Source organism: Bidens hawaiensis, unplaced genomic scaffold (assembly GCF_021521415.1).
Source record: "Bidens hawaiensis isolate Kalapana, Puna unplaced genomic scaffold, B.hawaiensis_p1.1 tig00013119_1, whole genome shotgun sequence".
In the NCBI taxonomy this organism is placed as follows: domain Eukaryota; kingdom Viridiplantae; phylum Streptophyta; class Magnoliopsida; order Asterales; family Asteraceae; genus Bidens; species Bidens hawaiensis.
This window is the reverse complement of record NW_027492108.1, coordinates 87,748-101,818: the sequence shown is the minus strand read 5'-3', so window position 1 is coordinate 101,818 and position 14,071 is coordinate 87,748. Positions and strand designations below refer to the sequence as shown.

Here is a 14,071-nt window from a genome sequence, read left to right as displayed (position 1 = left end):
AAATACTATTGATAATCCATTAAAAATAATAAACAAATCAATAAAATTAAGATGAACCCATAAAAAATAGCATTTAACATGAAGAACAAAAGATGTATCTTGTCAAACATAACATCATAAATCAAGGTTACACACAAGAAATAGTTTTGTAAAACCTTTTAAACTTTAATTTAATCCATACAAAAATAAAATTATATATACATAAATAAATAGATTTTAAATGAATCCATAAAAATAATATTAAAGATGAAGAATAAAAGAAGTATACTTGTAAACGCCAGTTTTGACATAAACACATATCCATTGCATATTATCAAAAGGTATAGCATCAATAGCTGACTGAATGGTAGTAAAGTTTCCTTGGCCAGATTGATCAACAACAATTGTTTGATACTTTGCCGCCGTCGTTGCCGTCGCTGCTTCGACACTAACCCAAGACGGCTGTCTTCTTCCACCACCTTCTGATCTTCTCAAACAGATCAACAAAACAATAACTAGAAATCTTTCAAGAAATCCCATTTTTTTGGAGTGTAAAATTTTGATAAAAAAAAACTCCAAGGAGATTTGTTTGGAGAAGAATAATAGGATTGGTGGTGTGGGAATGTATGAATGTTAAGAAACTTGAAAGGTTTTTATAAATGTTAAGTGAATAAAAACGATTACTTGTTTTAAAATGATTTAATGAAGATTTTTTCACGCCGGGACATTTTATATTCCTGTAAATAATGTTTTTCTTAAAATGGAGAATTTTTATTTTTATTACCATTCATAGCTTTAATTAACTCTGAATATCTATATTTTGCATCACTAATTAATACCTCTAGTATTTATTTATTGCTATTATAAAAAACTGTTTGATGTTTCAATTTATGTTAGATGAGTTTCACTAACCAATGAATTCATCGGTTATTCACTTATCCCTCGGTGATGGTATGGTTCGTCGGTAATCTTTTGATAAAGGTTCGTAAAGAAATCATGTGTGGATTAATTTCTACCTATAAATCACCAACAATTGTTAGATGATTAGTTCTTTTGCTAGTGACAGTTTCGCTGGTAAAGTTTTCCTGAAAACGTTTATTTTAGCATATAAGTTAAATAATTTGTGCACAACAAAAGACACATTGCACAAAGTTACAGTTAAATTTACGTCAATTTAACTTCATTATTTTTTTTTTTTTACTTCAAAAGTATAATTCGAACATAAAATTATTATTTTCATTGGATACTTCTACAAATATGGTAAATGTAAATTTCAGAGGAGTTATCATTTTCAGTTACCTTACAAAAAAAGAAAAAGAATAATTTCTAAATATAGAAGGGTCTTTTGGTTTTGACTGTCAGTGCGTGTTTCTAGTTTTAGGTAAATAAGGAAAAAACGAGATTACAATAATCACCAAGAATAACTATTTTTGCATATTTGTATTTTAGTTTGCCTATCTAATTAGAAATTTTCCTCTATAATCATCAAAACTAATATATCTTACGTATTTGTTTTATTTACGTTGTTTAAAAAATTACTTTATATTAATATATAAATGTCTTGCAATATGCAAATTTGAATCGTTCTTTTTTTATTTACGTGTGATAGTTTTACGAGTAATGAGTTACTATTTGTTTCATGTATCCACTTTATGTTGGTGAAAAATGATATACATTCAAAAACATTTCCAATGACAAATAAAAAAAGGTGGAGTGCATGAGGTGATATCTCATATGACATGAATATGACGAATAAATATATATATATATATATATTTTAAAGAAGAAATAAAGAAAGAAAAGAAATGATTTTATAATAACTTTCATATGTTTCAGAAAAGAAACTTTAAAATATAGCTTATTTTAGAGTTTAGACCATAAAAGAAGCATTTAATCATAGCTTATTTTACACCATAAAAGAAGCTGTAATCGTATGTAATCGTAAATCGTGTGATTTAGGAATAAGTTGATGGAGATATACATGAAAGGAAATCAAATATGTTACTGGAAAAACCAGTTTACTCGATATTGATTTATGATTTACGTTTCAGTTTAAACACAAAATCTACGACAAGAGTAAAATGAGATTTGTTTTAAAACACCAATATTTTAAATCAAAATAAATACCGACATAAATTTTAATACCTAAAATTTTAAAAACATCAATATTTCACAACCTTTTCATTTTTTAACATCAAACTCTATCGTTTTCAGTTCACTGGTTGTCGCAAACTTTATAAATAATATGATCAGTTCACTGGTCGTCACATAACATGATATAACAAATAATTTGATACAACGATACATTTGATTTGAGTTTTAAAGTCGTTTCAATCTAACGTTGATTTCAAAAACACGAATCTTAAATACGAAACATGCATAATAAGAAACACACACAGACATGATAGCCAAAAAAGTGATTATAGTTAAGGCTTAACATGAAATGTAAAGAGTTAAAAAAAGTAACTAAACAAACACATATATGATCAGTCATGAAAAAACAACCAATGCGAAAATAACTACACTTGATTCAGTTCTAATGTTTCCAACTCACCAGATGCAACAGAGTCGACTCGGATCATATCAAACTGACTAAAACAGTGATCATGAGGTGTATTCAAAGGGCTGGGGCGGTTGAGGCTCATCATCCACAGCCATGGCTGCAGTAGACCCTGTTTGTGCAGGAGCGGCTGCACCTGTGGTGGTTGACGTGGGTGCATCGGTTAGAGCCAACACTTCTGGTTCGGTTGGGCGAAGGTCTTTCAAGAGAACAAAACCAGATGCAGCTGGTTTTACTGGTGCGTATCTGCTGTCTTCTAGAAACTTGATGAACTTCTCTTGTGCGAGAACCACTCTTGCGGGGTTGGTTAGAATCTCGAATGTTGGTTCGGGTTCAGCCTTTTTCTCCTTCTCGGTCACAGCGCCATCCACCTGTCAGATGCATCGTAAAAGATTTTACATTTTGTTCAGGAACAGAATTTTGACCACGGTTTACTTGAAATCGGTTGACTGGTCAAATGGAATGAGCAAGATTTTGACCAAGTCTAATGCATCAAGCTAATCAACCTCCTAGACCGATTTAATCATATGAATGAGATATTACTTCTATAATATAGTTTTTGTAGAAATTTTAAAAATAACAATTAATTGCAAAGTTCATAAAAAACTATTTGGCCCATTCAACCTAATATTTTTACTCTCCTAGACTGATAATAAAGTTCTTGTATTATTTATGAGTGTGCATGAAACCGTATTGTATCATCACTTCCCAACCTCCTAGACGAATTTAATTAAACAAATTAGATAATATTTTAATAATACAGTTTTGTAATTGCATTAAAAATTCTATATTTCTATATGAAAAATACCTTTTAATCTAACCAGTTACCCTTTTGACCCTTGCTAAACGCTAAAAGAAAATTTAATTTTTTTGACCCAGCCCATTTTGACCCTTGGGCCCGAAAATCCATACCTGCATTGAGTCAGCATCCTTTTCTTTCCCTTTGGCGGAACTTGATGAGTCAGCAGCAGCAGACAACTTTTCAGCATTGGCTTTTTCAGCTTCCTTCTTGGTAGCCCTAGCTTTGGCTCTTGCTGACGTGGACAAAACAGCTGTGGGGAGTTTCACAGCTGATGCAGCAGTGGGGACGGTTGTTGGTCGAGGGTACTCAAACAAAGACGGTTTTGCATGTGATAAAAATTCAAATTTTGGTACTTTCAAGTCATAGTTGAGTCCGATTAAAGCTGTGGGAGAGAAAGCTAAACTAATAAAGTATATGAGTGGGTACCAGTACCAAAACTGACTGAAAACCGCAAGTCCGATAACTGCAGTCATTTTGTCATGTTTGGTTTTTGAAAGTAATTTTATTGAAACATTCCTTCCCCCAGCATCGAGAATTCCAGACGCCAAAATAGCTCCCATCTTGCTCATAGTGTCTTCATGTTTATCAAGAATAATCTTTTCCAGCTGTCGTCTGTTGAAAATTTAGAGCATGTGACAAAAAGAAACAAGAAGAAGGTTGCTCAAAGTGTATAAATTATGCATAAAACCTCAAACCATTTTTATTATATCATTTAGATTATTACTAAACAACTATCTTTTCTGGCAACTATCTTTTCTGCAATCATACTTTGCAAAGACTTTATAAGATTGAAAAGATAATTGGTTACCAAAAAGAATTTCATTATGCATAAAACCTACTATATTATTTCAAATCGAACACTGTATTATTAAACTGATGATTTCTGTAATCATATTGAATTAAAACGTTAACTCAGGTCTAATTATGTAACATCCTTATGCATTCCAAAATGTTTCAACTAAGTTTCATTTTCATCCACAAAAATTAACTAGAAAATATACTTTTGTACTGGTCTTAGTTAAGATTTTAAAAAACTTTGTTTCGTTTAATTTTATTATTATTAGCTTTTGATCAAAATAATGTTTAAAGTAGCGACTACATTATTCATTTTCTTCATGTGTAATCCAAAAGATTTATAATACAAAAGAATTATATGAAATAAGTTTTTTAGGCAAACCCCACCTGCTTTGAAAGCCCATTTGACACCTTTAATAAATAACAATGCAGACATATATGTTGAGAAAAGAATACCTGAAGGTGCCAACACGAGAGTCACTAGCTTCACTGGTTTGGATCATGACCATGGCCATTGCAATTAAGGCACCTTGACGAACAAAATCAGTTACATCGGACGTCAAAGGTTCTAACAAAGATATGGCTTCACTTAGCCCAGTACCAGCACATGAAATGCCTACAGCCATGGCGGCACCATACCGCACATGCGGGTTGTATGACTCAGACAATAGTGCCACTGTTTTTGGTGTCTGCAGTAAACATGAAATAATTATCATATTTAGTCAACCCAACCCATAATTAAAATTTACCCATTTTGCCACCTCTACTACAGATGCTTGAACCACTATTAACAAAAGGAAATAACAATAAAAATAACTAGAAACTAAAGAAAACAGTTCAAACCTGTTCTGGGTCATTGTAGAGAACAAATCCAAGGGCCAAAACAGCAGTCCGTCTGACATCATCGCTGACATCAGACACAGCAAAGTGAAGTAATTGGCGAATAGCCTTGTTATTTCCAGTTCCTCTGTATGCCATTGCTAATGCATACATCCCCCCATAACGTAGTATGGCATCTTGATCCAGAGTCATCTGTTCAATTAGAGTGTCTGCTTCTTCTTCTCTTCCATAAACCGTGAGTGCAATACCTAATGCTAACCCCCTACAAAACAAAAGTTTGCATCATTAACAATTAAGAAAACCATAATAACAAAAGGTTTAAGGATGTTTATTTAACTTACCTTATAATTTTTTCATGTTGTGTTTCATGAGCATACTGCAGCATATCTCCGGCATTCTGACTTCCGGTCCCCACCATTAATAAGCCGATGCTAATGCCTGCAGCTTCACCTGCAACAGCACTGTCAGTGAAGAGGACACTTTTCAACTCTTCATAGATATCATTATCAGCAGTCCCTAAAGCTGCCAAGCCAAGACCTAAGCAAGCACCGTGTTGAACCACCTGAACCAGCCAATGTAGAGAATAAACATAAAAGATGTAAATACGGGATCAGTTGATAATCTGAATGTAAATAAGAAACATGAAAATCAAACAGATCCATTATCTTTTTAACACTGATTCACAATGTCATGTTATGAATGAAATCAAACACGCAAAACTTTGAATCGAAGTTACAAAATTAGTAAAATAGTTAGTTTCTCACACACATACATATTACACACACACACATAGTCGTTCAGTACAGAATCAATTTTAGGTAGAGAACTGGATGAACCACATACTCCACTCTCTCACTCATATTATATCAGGCCATCCGTATGTACAAGTGTTAATTCAGTTCGCATAGTACTCTACTTAAAAACTGGTTTATCTACAAACATATACCTACATGCATGTAGATATATACATATGTATTATATATACACACATATACAAACATGGATATATAATACATGTGTGCATGTGCGTGTATGTATTGTGTCTTATGAGAAGCTAAATATTCACGAGATGATGAGAAGCAAATTGATACATATTGAAGCGCGTAACAAAATTATGAACAAAGTTGAAAATTTATGGATTGCTTAATCCTATTTATACATATATACTCATACACACATATAGATGATATCTGGTAAACATAAACAGATTCTAATCCAAGAAAGTAGATTTTGTGCCTGAATATACATGTGTGTGTGTGTGAAGAAGTTTATGATTTTAAAAGGTTATTAAACAATTACCTCCACATTGGTATTGCGTAAGCTCTCACGTAAGAACTGTTTGATGCCTTCTCCATGGTTTGCATGAATTAAACCCAAAGCATAGAGGGCCCCGCCTTCAGAATAAGGACTACCACCACCGGACCCACTTTGAGGAAGGTAAGGAGCCATGAGTGATCTTCCTTGCTGAAGATGGCCTCCATGAATAACACCTAGCCCAGCTGTTGCACTAAATTTAGCCCAGTTTGTGGCTCTGCTCAGCCAATCCTAAAAGCATATGTAAAGTACAAGATGATGATAAGATTTAGAGTTGGTAAAAATAACTTGATAATAAGCGAGAACAATATAACAAAAAACATTATATACCAGATTTTCCCTTAAAAATGTGTCCACAGTTGTTCCAGCGTGCATAAGGGCGTTGGCATATATTGTTGCACTGTGGCAAACACTGTTTCTCATCTCGATTGATTGCTTTATTGTCTTGAGAATAAGTAGATCCGACCTATATAAGACAGAATATTATAAGAATCTTACAGAAACTAGCAATAAAGACCAAACAAAAGAAACAAAAAAACAGTTCAAAACTTGAAAATTCAAACAGTTCCAAAGTCCATTATTATGACTGTAAATTTTGAAATAACCTGATCTTTGTGATCATATACACTAGTATTTTATTAAAAGAAGGAACTGGACAAAAAAGTATTTCAGGGTCAACTGGTCAATAAAACCCATACTGAAAAATAATCCCATATGCCATGTTGTTCGGCCCGCCCATTTTGCCAACTCTAGAAAAAAAATGTCTAGATAAACACAAGGAAAAGTTTGCTCACTTGTTATGGCTGTATAAAAACTGGAGCTTCAACTGAATAGGAGTTTCACCCGACAAAATTCCCTTCATTTTAGTCAACCTTTCAGCATAGGTCACTTCAGCCGGGTCAGATTCAGGCCCTGTAGCAATAAGTGGTTGGGTTTCATCAGCCATTTGAGTGTCCTCTGACGCAGAAGGATTTGGCTCCGTGACAGCTGGCACTTCAGGTTTCAACTTGGGACTTGACAACTGATCTCTGACTTTCAATAGAAAAGCTTGGTGCTCGTTTTCAATCAAGTCAAAAGCAATTTGAAATGCCATCAATGCATCATCTTTGTTTTCAGATCTTAAAAGTTTCTCTAATATGCTTGCAACACCGTCAGGTTGATCAAGAAACATAAGACATTGGCAAATGTTTAAGTAATCTGGGGATGCCAAATCTTGATATACCTTGACAAGAAGAATAAGTACCTACCCATTTTCCACACGAGTCAGTAAAGCAGAATCTTGAACTTATTCATCAAATGTAAAAGAAATTATGCAATAGGCGTTAGGCACGTATGGTAAGTATAAGATCATAATCATATTACCTCGCGGCGATATTCTCTCCTATTGACAAAAGCATTGGATACGTTCATGCAATACGCCAGAGTTGCATGAACATTATCACTGTTTATAATTGCTTCTCTGAGTTTATCCAACCTTCGGCATTCAATTGATGTTCCAATTGCTTGTTGATACTTTCCATCGGTTATACACCTTCAAGAATTATAAAGAAAAGAGAAAAAAACAAGAGTATGTTAAACACATGTGTAGATTCAGCCCATTTCCCTAATTAGGGTATATAGTTTGAAATTTCATTTAACATCCCTCCAAATTTCAAGTATCATAATTGCCCTTTAAAACACTAAAACTCTCGGGGTCACAACAAGAAAGACAAGTGGGGACTCAACTCATATATGGGAAGCTATGGAGACAAAGATCATCCAAGTATCATACTGCATACGCGGGCTCGACTAAATGGGGACTCAACTCATATATGGGAAGCTATGGAGACAAAGATCATCCAAGTAGCAAAGGAGACTCTCGGGGTCACAACAGGAAAGACAAGTGGGCATAAGGAGTCTTGGTGGTGGAATGACGCAGTGCAAGACAAGATAAGGGACAAACAAGGATGTTTTAGGGAGCTAATGAGGTGCACGAATGAGGAGGAGCGAGTGGAATTGAGGGACAACTACAAAACGGCCAAGATAGAGGCGAAGAAGGCAGTGGCGAAAGCAAAGAAGGCGGCCTTTAAACGGATGTATGAAAGTCTAGAAACAAAAGAGGGGGAACATGCTATGTTTAAGATTGCCAAAGCCAGGGAGCGTAGAAGGCAAGATCTAGGACCGGTGAAGTTCATAAAGGATACAGATGGGCATGTACTGGTCAAGGAGCAGGACATCAAGCTAAGATGGCAAACCTACTTCCACAATCTTTTTAACAATGGGAGAGCTTACCAAGAAGAACATGACAACACAAACTTTCAACGACAACAATCGAATAACTGCTACTGCCGACGGATCACACGAGAAGAGGTGAAGGACGCACTTAGGAGGATGGGAAGGTCTAAGGCGGTTGGCCCAGACAACATACCCATCGAGGTGTGGAAGTGTCTGGGGGAGGAAGGAGTCATGTGGTTAACTACTCTGTTCAATAGTATTCTCAAATCAGGTAAGATGCCAGACCAGTGGAGGAGCAGCGTTGTAGTTCCTATCTATAAGAACAAAGGAGACGCCCAATGTTGTGGTAACTACCGAGGAATCAAACTACTAAGTCATACTATGAAGCTATGGGAAAGAGTGATTGAGGTTAGACTTAGACGAGAAACTCAGGTTACGGTCAACCAATTTGGCTTCATGCCGGGGCGTTCCACCACAGAGGCAATACACCTTATAAGAAGATTAATGGAAAAGTATAGGGAGAAGAAGCGTGATCTACATATGGTGTTTATTGACCTAGAAAAGGCCTACGACAGTGTGCCACGACAGGTGCTCTGGGAGTGCTTGGAGGGTAGAAGAGTGCCCAGGAAATACATAGAGATAATTATGGATATGTATACCAGGAGTGAAACAAGTGTCCGTGCGCCAGTGGGGGATACTGATTTCTTTCCTGTAGAGGTAGGTCTTCACCAGGGGTCAGCGTTGAGCCCGTTTCTTTTTGCAGTAGTCTTGGATGAGTTGTCAAAGTCGATTCAGGGGACTCTCCCGTGGTGCATGATGTTCGCAGACGATATTGTGTTACTTGCTGAGAAAAAACAAGATCTAAACATGAGGCTTGAGGAGTGGCGAACAACCTTAGAGACAAAAGGTTTAAAGATTAGCCGATCTAAGACGGAGTACCTACACTGTGATTTTGGTGGGATAAACGACAGTGAAGACGCACACATCACAATTGAAGGGCAGGTGGTCCCGCAGGTAACGAAGTTCAAGTATTTAGGATCATTTGTATAGAGCGATGGGGAATTAGACAGTGATGTGACCCACCGAGTTCAGGTAGGATGGTGTAGATGGAAAGCAGCCACAGGTATATTGTGCGACAAGAGTTTCCCGACTAATCTAAAGGGAAAATTCTATAGGGTGGCAGTTAGACCTGCAATGCTATATGGAACAGATTGTTGGGCCATCAAGAAGGCACAAGTGCGGAAGATGGAGGTAGCAGAAATGAGAATGCTACGTTGGATGTGTGGGCACACAAGGCTAGACCGAATAAGAAACGTTGTGTTTCGCAAGAGATTAGGGGTGGCGAACATAGCAGACAAGATAAGAGAGTGGAGATTGAGATGGTTTGGACATGTAAAGAGAAGACAGACGACGAATCCTGTTAGATCCGTAGAAAACATTACTATAGAGGGGAGGAGGGGTAGAGGACGACCGAAATTGACTTGGGATGAGAGGATTAGGCATGATTTGATAGACCTAAACCTCTCCGAGGACATGGTTGAGGATAGGAATTCGTGGAGAAGTAGAATTAAAGTTAAGGATTTTTAGAGAGAATTGAATACCTTAGGGCTTAGACTTAACTTATTTAGGTCACATACCATAATGGTATTTCCCTTACATATATTATTATTATTATTATTATTATTATTATTAGCTTTTATATTGCTGTTAAACTGTGACCTTATTATTAATATTATTATAATTAGTAGTAGTTTTTATATAACTGTTAAACTTTGATTTCCTTTATTTTGCTTCATACACATGTACTTAGAGCCGAGGGTCTCTCTGGAAGCCACCTCTTTATTCCTTTGGATAGAGGTACGGTGTGCCTACATCCCACCCTCCCCAGACCCTACCTATAGCTTTGCTGTCGGTGGGATTTTACTGGGTATGATTGATTGATTGATTGATTGAAAACACTAAAACTCTCGCTTTCTAGAATTCCAGAGTAAAACAAAATCAGTTACTTATAACAGTGTCTAATTAAATAAACAAAGAGAGCATTATGCGTTGAGTTGATTCATAGCTGGTTGGTTCTATTTTATTTATTTTGAAATGACCCAAAAGAGTGAAAATAATATTACAAAAGTTCAAAAAGGATAAACAAAAACTCAAAACTTTTAGAAGGGTATATATGAAATGAATCCTTAGTACTAAGAAGTAATTTATTCCCTACACATAAAAGGAGATATTTTTTGGTTAGATTGTTACTGATATCTAGGGTTTTTAAGAAAGACGATTGACCAAATGAAAATTGGTCAACCACTTTCTTTGGTTATTAATTATTTTGGTTCAACAAACTTGCTTTGTTGTATCGGAGACTATGCAATCCTCTGAATAAAACAAAAGGTGAAAGCATACGTACTTATCAAGCAATCTCTCCACGATTGCTTCCAACCTAGGGTCCACATTATCAAGCGCTTCCTTTAATGCTTCCTTTAATTCTGCTTTCTTTGATCTCAGAGCTGCATACTCATCAATAGCTTTGCCTGACAAAAAACACAACATATGAAAAGATCATGGGTGAGGGACGCCACAATCAGAAAATATATGTTTGGTAACTAACACCAATATAAAGTAGCAAGCAAATATGAATATATAATGATGTAAATGCAATCAAGAGCATATAACACAAAATTTCATTTGAGAAGAAGGACTAACCAAGAAGAGTATGAACATAATCAGAATCCTCAGAAACATCAAATAAATTGCCAGCTCCAAGGGCATAAGATAATGAGTCGTTAAGCTCACTCAAGTAATAGAAAACCTGCAAAGAAGAGAGAATGAGCCATTTTCACATGTTATAAACATAAGTAAAACACATGATCAATTCTGTTAATTGGTCTAGAGTTTCCAATAACCTTTTAAGCACAATCACCAAAAACCAATGTATCAAACTTGTTTAGAAACATATACCTTTGAAACAAGTAAAGCAGCCAACTGTCTTTGATCAAACTCTTCGTCTTCATATAAACTCTCGCTGGATTGAAAAAAGAAAAAGCCAAGATATATCAGTAAATAGACTGGAGAATACTTCATTGACGCAAAAGCTTAACAAAACTATATAAAAACATAAAACAGTAATAAAGAGAAGGCTAAAAAAGATGAGTTGAACATGAAAAGTACATCATATGAACAAAAGACCAATCAAGTTTTGAGTTTCGGGTTCTTTTGATGCACTTGTTTTAATTCTAACTAGTTTTAAAAAGAAAAAAGTGTTTTTCGACTCCTTGATTCTTAACATAACAGTAATTATAACCAGGGAGGGTTCATGTACAATATAACCTTAACATAAGATAGAAAACACTAGCAGCAACAATACCAATATACATAAGCAATGTCTTAAAATAACAAAGAAAAAACCTAATAATAACAAGAGAATCAGAATCATCAACAAAATAATAAAAGCAATAACAACAACAAAGTATAAATCAACAAATACTTATAATGTCTCACAATCAACAATCAGCAAACACGAGCAAAAAATAACAGCAAACACTTATAAAAACAAACCAAATAAAACAGCAAATTAGCTCTCGCTATTTTCATGTTAACAAGTATTTGTATTCAATCCTAAAACAAAAAATAACAATAACTTTCTACTTAAGCCACAACGATTATACCAATAATGTAAAAATAACCGGGGAGGGTTCATGTACAAAATAATCTTAACATGAGAACGTAGGAAACAATACCAATAACGTAGAAAACAATACCAATATAAATTAAACAATGTCTTATAATAACAAAGAAAACAACCTAATAATAATAATAACAATAACAAAAGAATCAGAATCACCAACAAAATAATAACAGCAAAAGAAAAAAATCCTAATAATAACAACAATCAACAAATACTTATAGTGTCCCATAATCAGAAATCAGCAAAAAAATAACAGCAAACACTTATATAAACAAACCAAACAACAACAGCAAGTTAGCTCTCACTAATTTCATGTTAAGAAGTATTTGTATTCGATATTTCGATCCTGAAACAAAAAATAACAATAACTTTCTATTTAAGCCATACCGATTACACTACTAACACGTTTTCAAACAAAAGTACTTGCAGAATTAAGCTCATGTAGTACAATACATAATAAACCTAACTACGGGATCTAATAATAACCTAACCTAACATCTAGGGCTAAAATAATAATAAGATAATGAAAAGTATTATTAATTACATAGTAGTGACACTGGTAGAGATCTCAGGCCAGAAGTAGTCGACGTAGGCGTTGAGATTGCAGAGAGCGTGAAGCTTCAGCAATGGATTCGACTCGTGAAGCATCGCCAATAGACCGGCCGCCGAGCTCACCATATTCGCTGCTACTGATGCTGCTGCCATGCTTCAATGCCGATTCGATTCAATTTCAATTCGATTCGATATACACAGAGGATCAAATCACGGTTAGGGTTTGGATTGAATTTGAGTTTTTTGAGTTTTGAAGGCGTGATGTGATATTTATTTTTTATTAATATTCGTTAGCTTTCTTTGGGGAGGGGTAAGCTGTATGTATATTTATTATTATTCCCCTTCTACTTTTGTTTTTGACAACTTTTGCCCATTACGAATAGAGGTGCACAAATCGGTTTAAAACTCAAAACACATTTGAATTGAAACCGGTTCGGTTTGGTCAACAAAATTCAAAACCGGTGTATGATCGGTTTCGGTTCAAGTTGAAACCGGTTTATTGACTATGTACAATCGGGTTCAGTTCGGGTTTTGATCGGTTTTGGTTCGGGTTTTGATTGGTTTTTGCTTAGTTTTAGCCGTTTTCGGTTCGGTTAACCGGGTTGGAACCGGTTTTGATGGAGAAAATTAAAAACCAGTTCCGAACCTACGGTTTCAATCGGTCCCAAACCGGAATCTGCATAATTGGTTTCAAACCGGTTCGGTTTCGGTTCGATCGGGTCGGTTCTGTTAACCGGTTTATTTGCCCACCTCTAATTACGAATACGATATAAATGAGTCGAGACGAGCTCATCTGTACAACTAAAAATCTTATCTATTCTTGTGTTGTATTGGTGAATATCAAATATACACTAGTCACTAGTGTGATCTTGTGACTAGATGTCGTCTCGTTTGGTGATTTGAGAGAAGAGTGATACATCTTGAGATTAGTGAAATAAAGAAGGTGATTATTACCTTGGATTAGTGAAACGTTTGTACGAGATGATCATTGTATTTGAACTAGTTAAACGCTTGATGTGTCAGTTTAAGAAAACATATTCACACTCTTGTCCTCCCTTTATAGTTTTCTACGGTTCTCATCCCATCGCTTGTGGGTTATAAACGTTGTGTAGTTCTCGATGCTCGATTAATGTCGAGTAGTTACGATACTACCACGTATCAACATGACAGTTTCGGTTGTTCATTTAAATCCAAATTTTAACGCGGTTAAATTTTTTTCAGTACAAGAATAATGTACATTTTTTTTCTTTCAGTTTGTGCAAGACGGTGAGAAAAAGGACAACACGTGTAACTTGAATCTTTTAGTAGAAGATTGAGGCGCATTTTCGGTCTC

General features: G+C 35.2%; 2 protein-coding genes across 2 annotated transcripts in view; one reads left to right on the top strand and one right to left on the bottom strand.

The window, feature by feature from the left end:
• LOC143543393 (protein NO VEIN-like) overlaps nucleotides 1-14,071 on the top strand; it is a 286,208-nt gene that overhangs the window by 188,719 nt on the left and 83,418 nt on the right. The window lies entirely within an intron of this gene.
• LOC143543387 (26S proteasome non-ATPase regulatory subunit 1 homolog B-like) lies at nucleotides 2,382-13,008 on the bottom strand. Its single transcript, XM_077035716.1, has 13 exons — nucleotides 12,731-13,008; nucleotides 11,460-11,523; nucleotides 11,205-11,310; nucleotides 10,909-11,032; nucleotides 7,653-7,821; nucleotides 7,085-7,533; nucleotides 6,621-6,756; nucleotides 6,276-6,521; nucleotides 5,318-5,538; nucleotides 4,980-5,238; nucleotides 4,593-4,825; nucleotides 3,452-3,953; nucleotides 2,382-2,910 (listed from the first exon to the last, which is right to left on the bottom strand). Exons 1-13 carry the CDS (start codon nucleotides 12,889-12,891, stop codon nucleotides 2,584-2,586), a joined length of 2,997 nt encoding a protein of 998 aa, XP_076891831.1. The 5' UTR covers nucleotides 12,892-13,008; the 3' UTR covers nucleotides 2,382-2,583.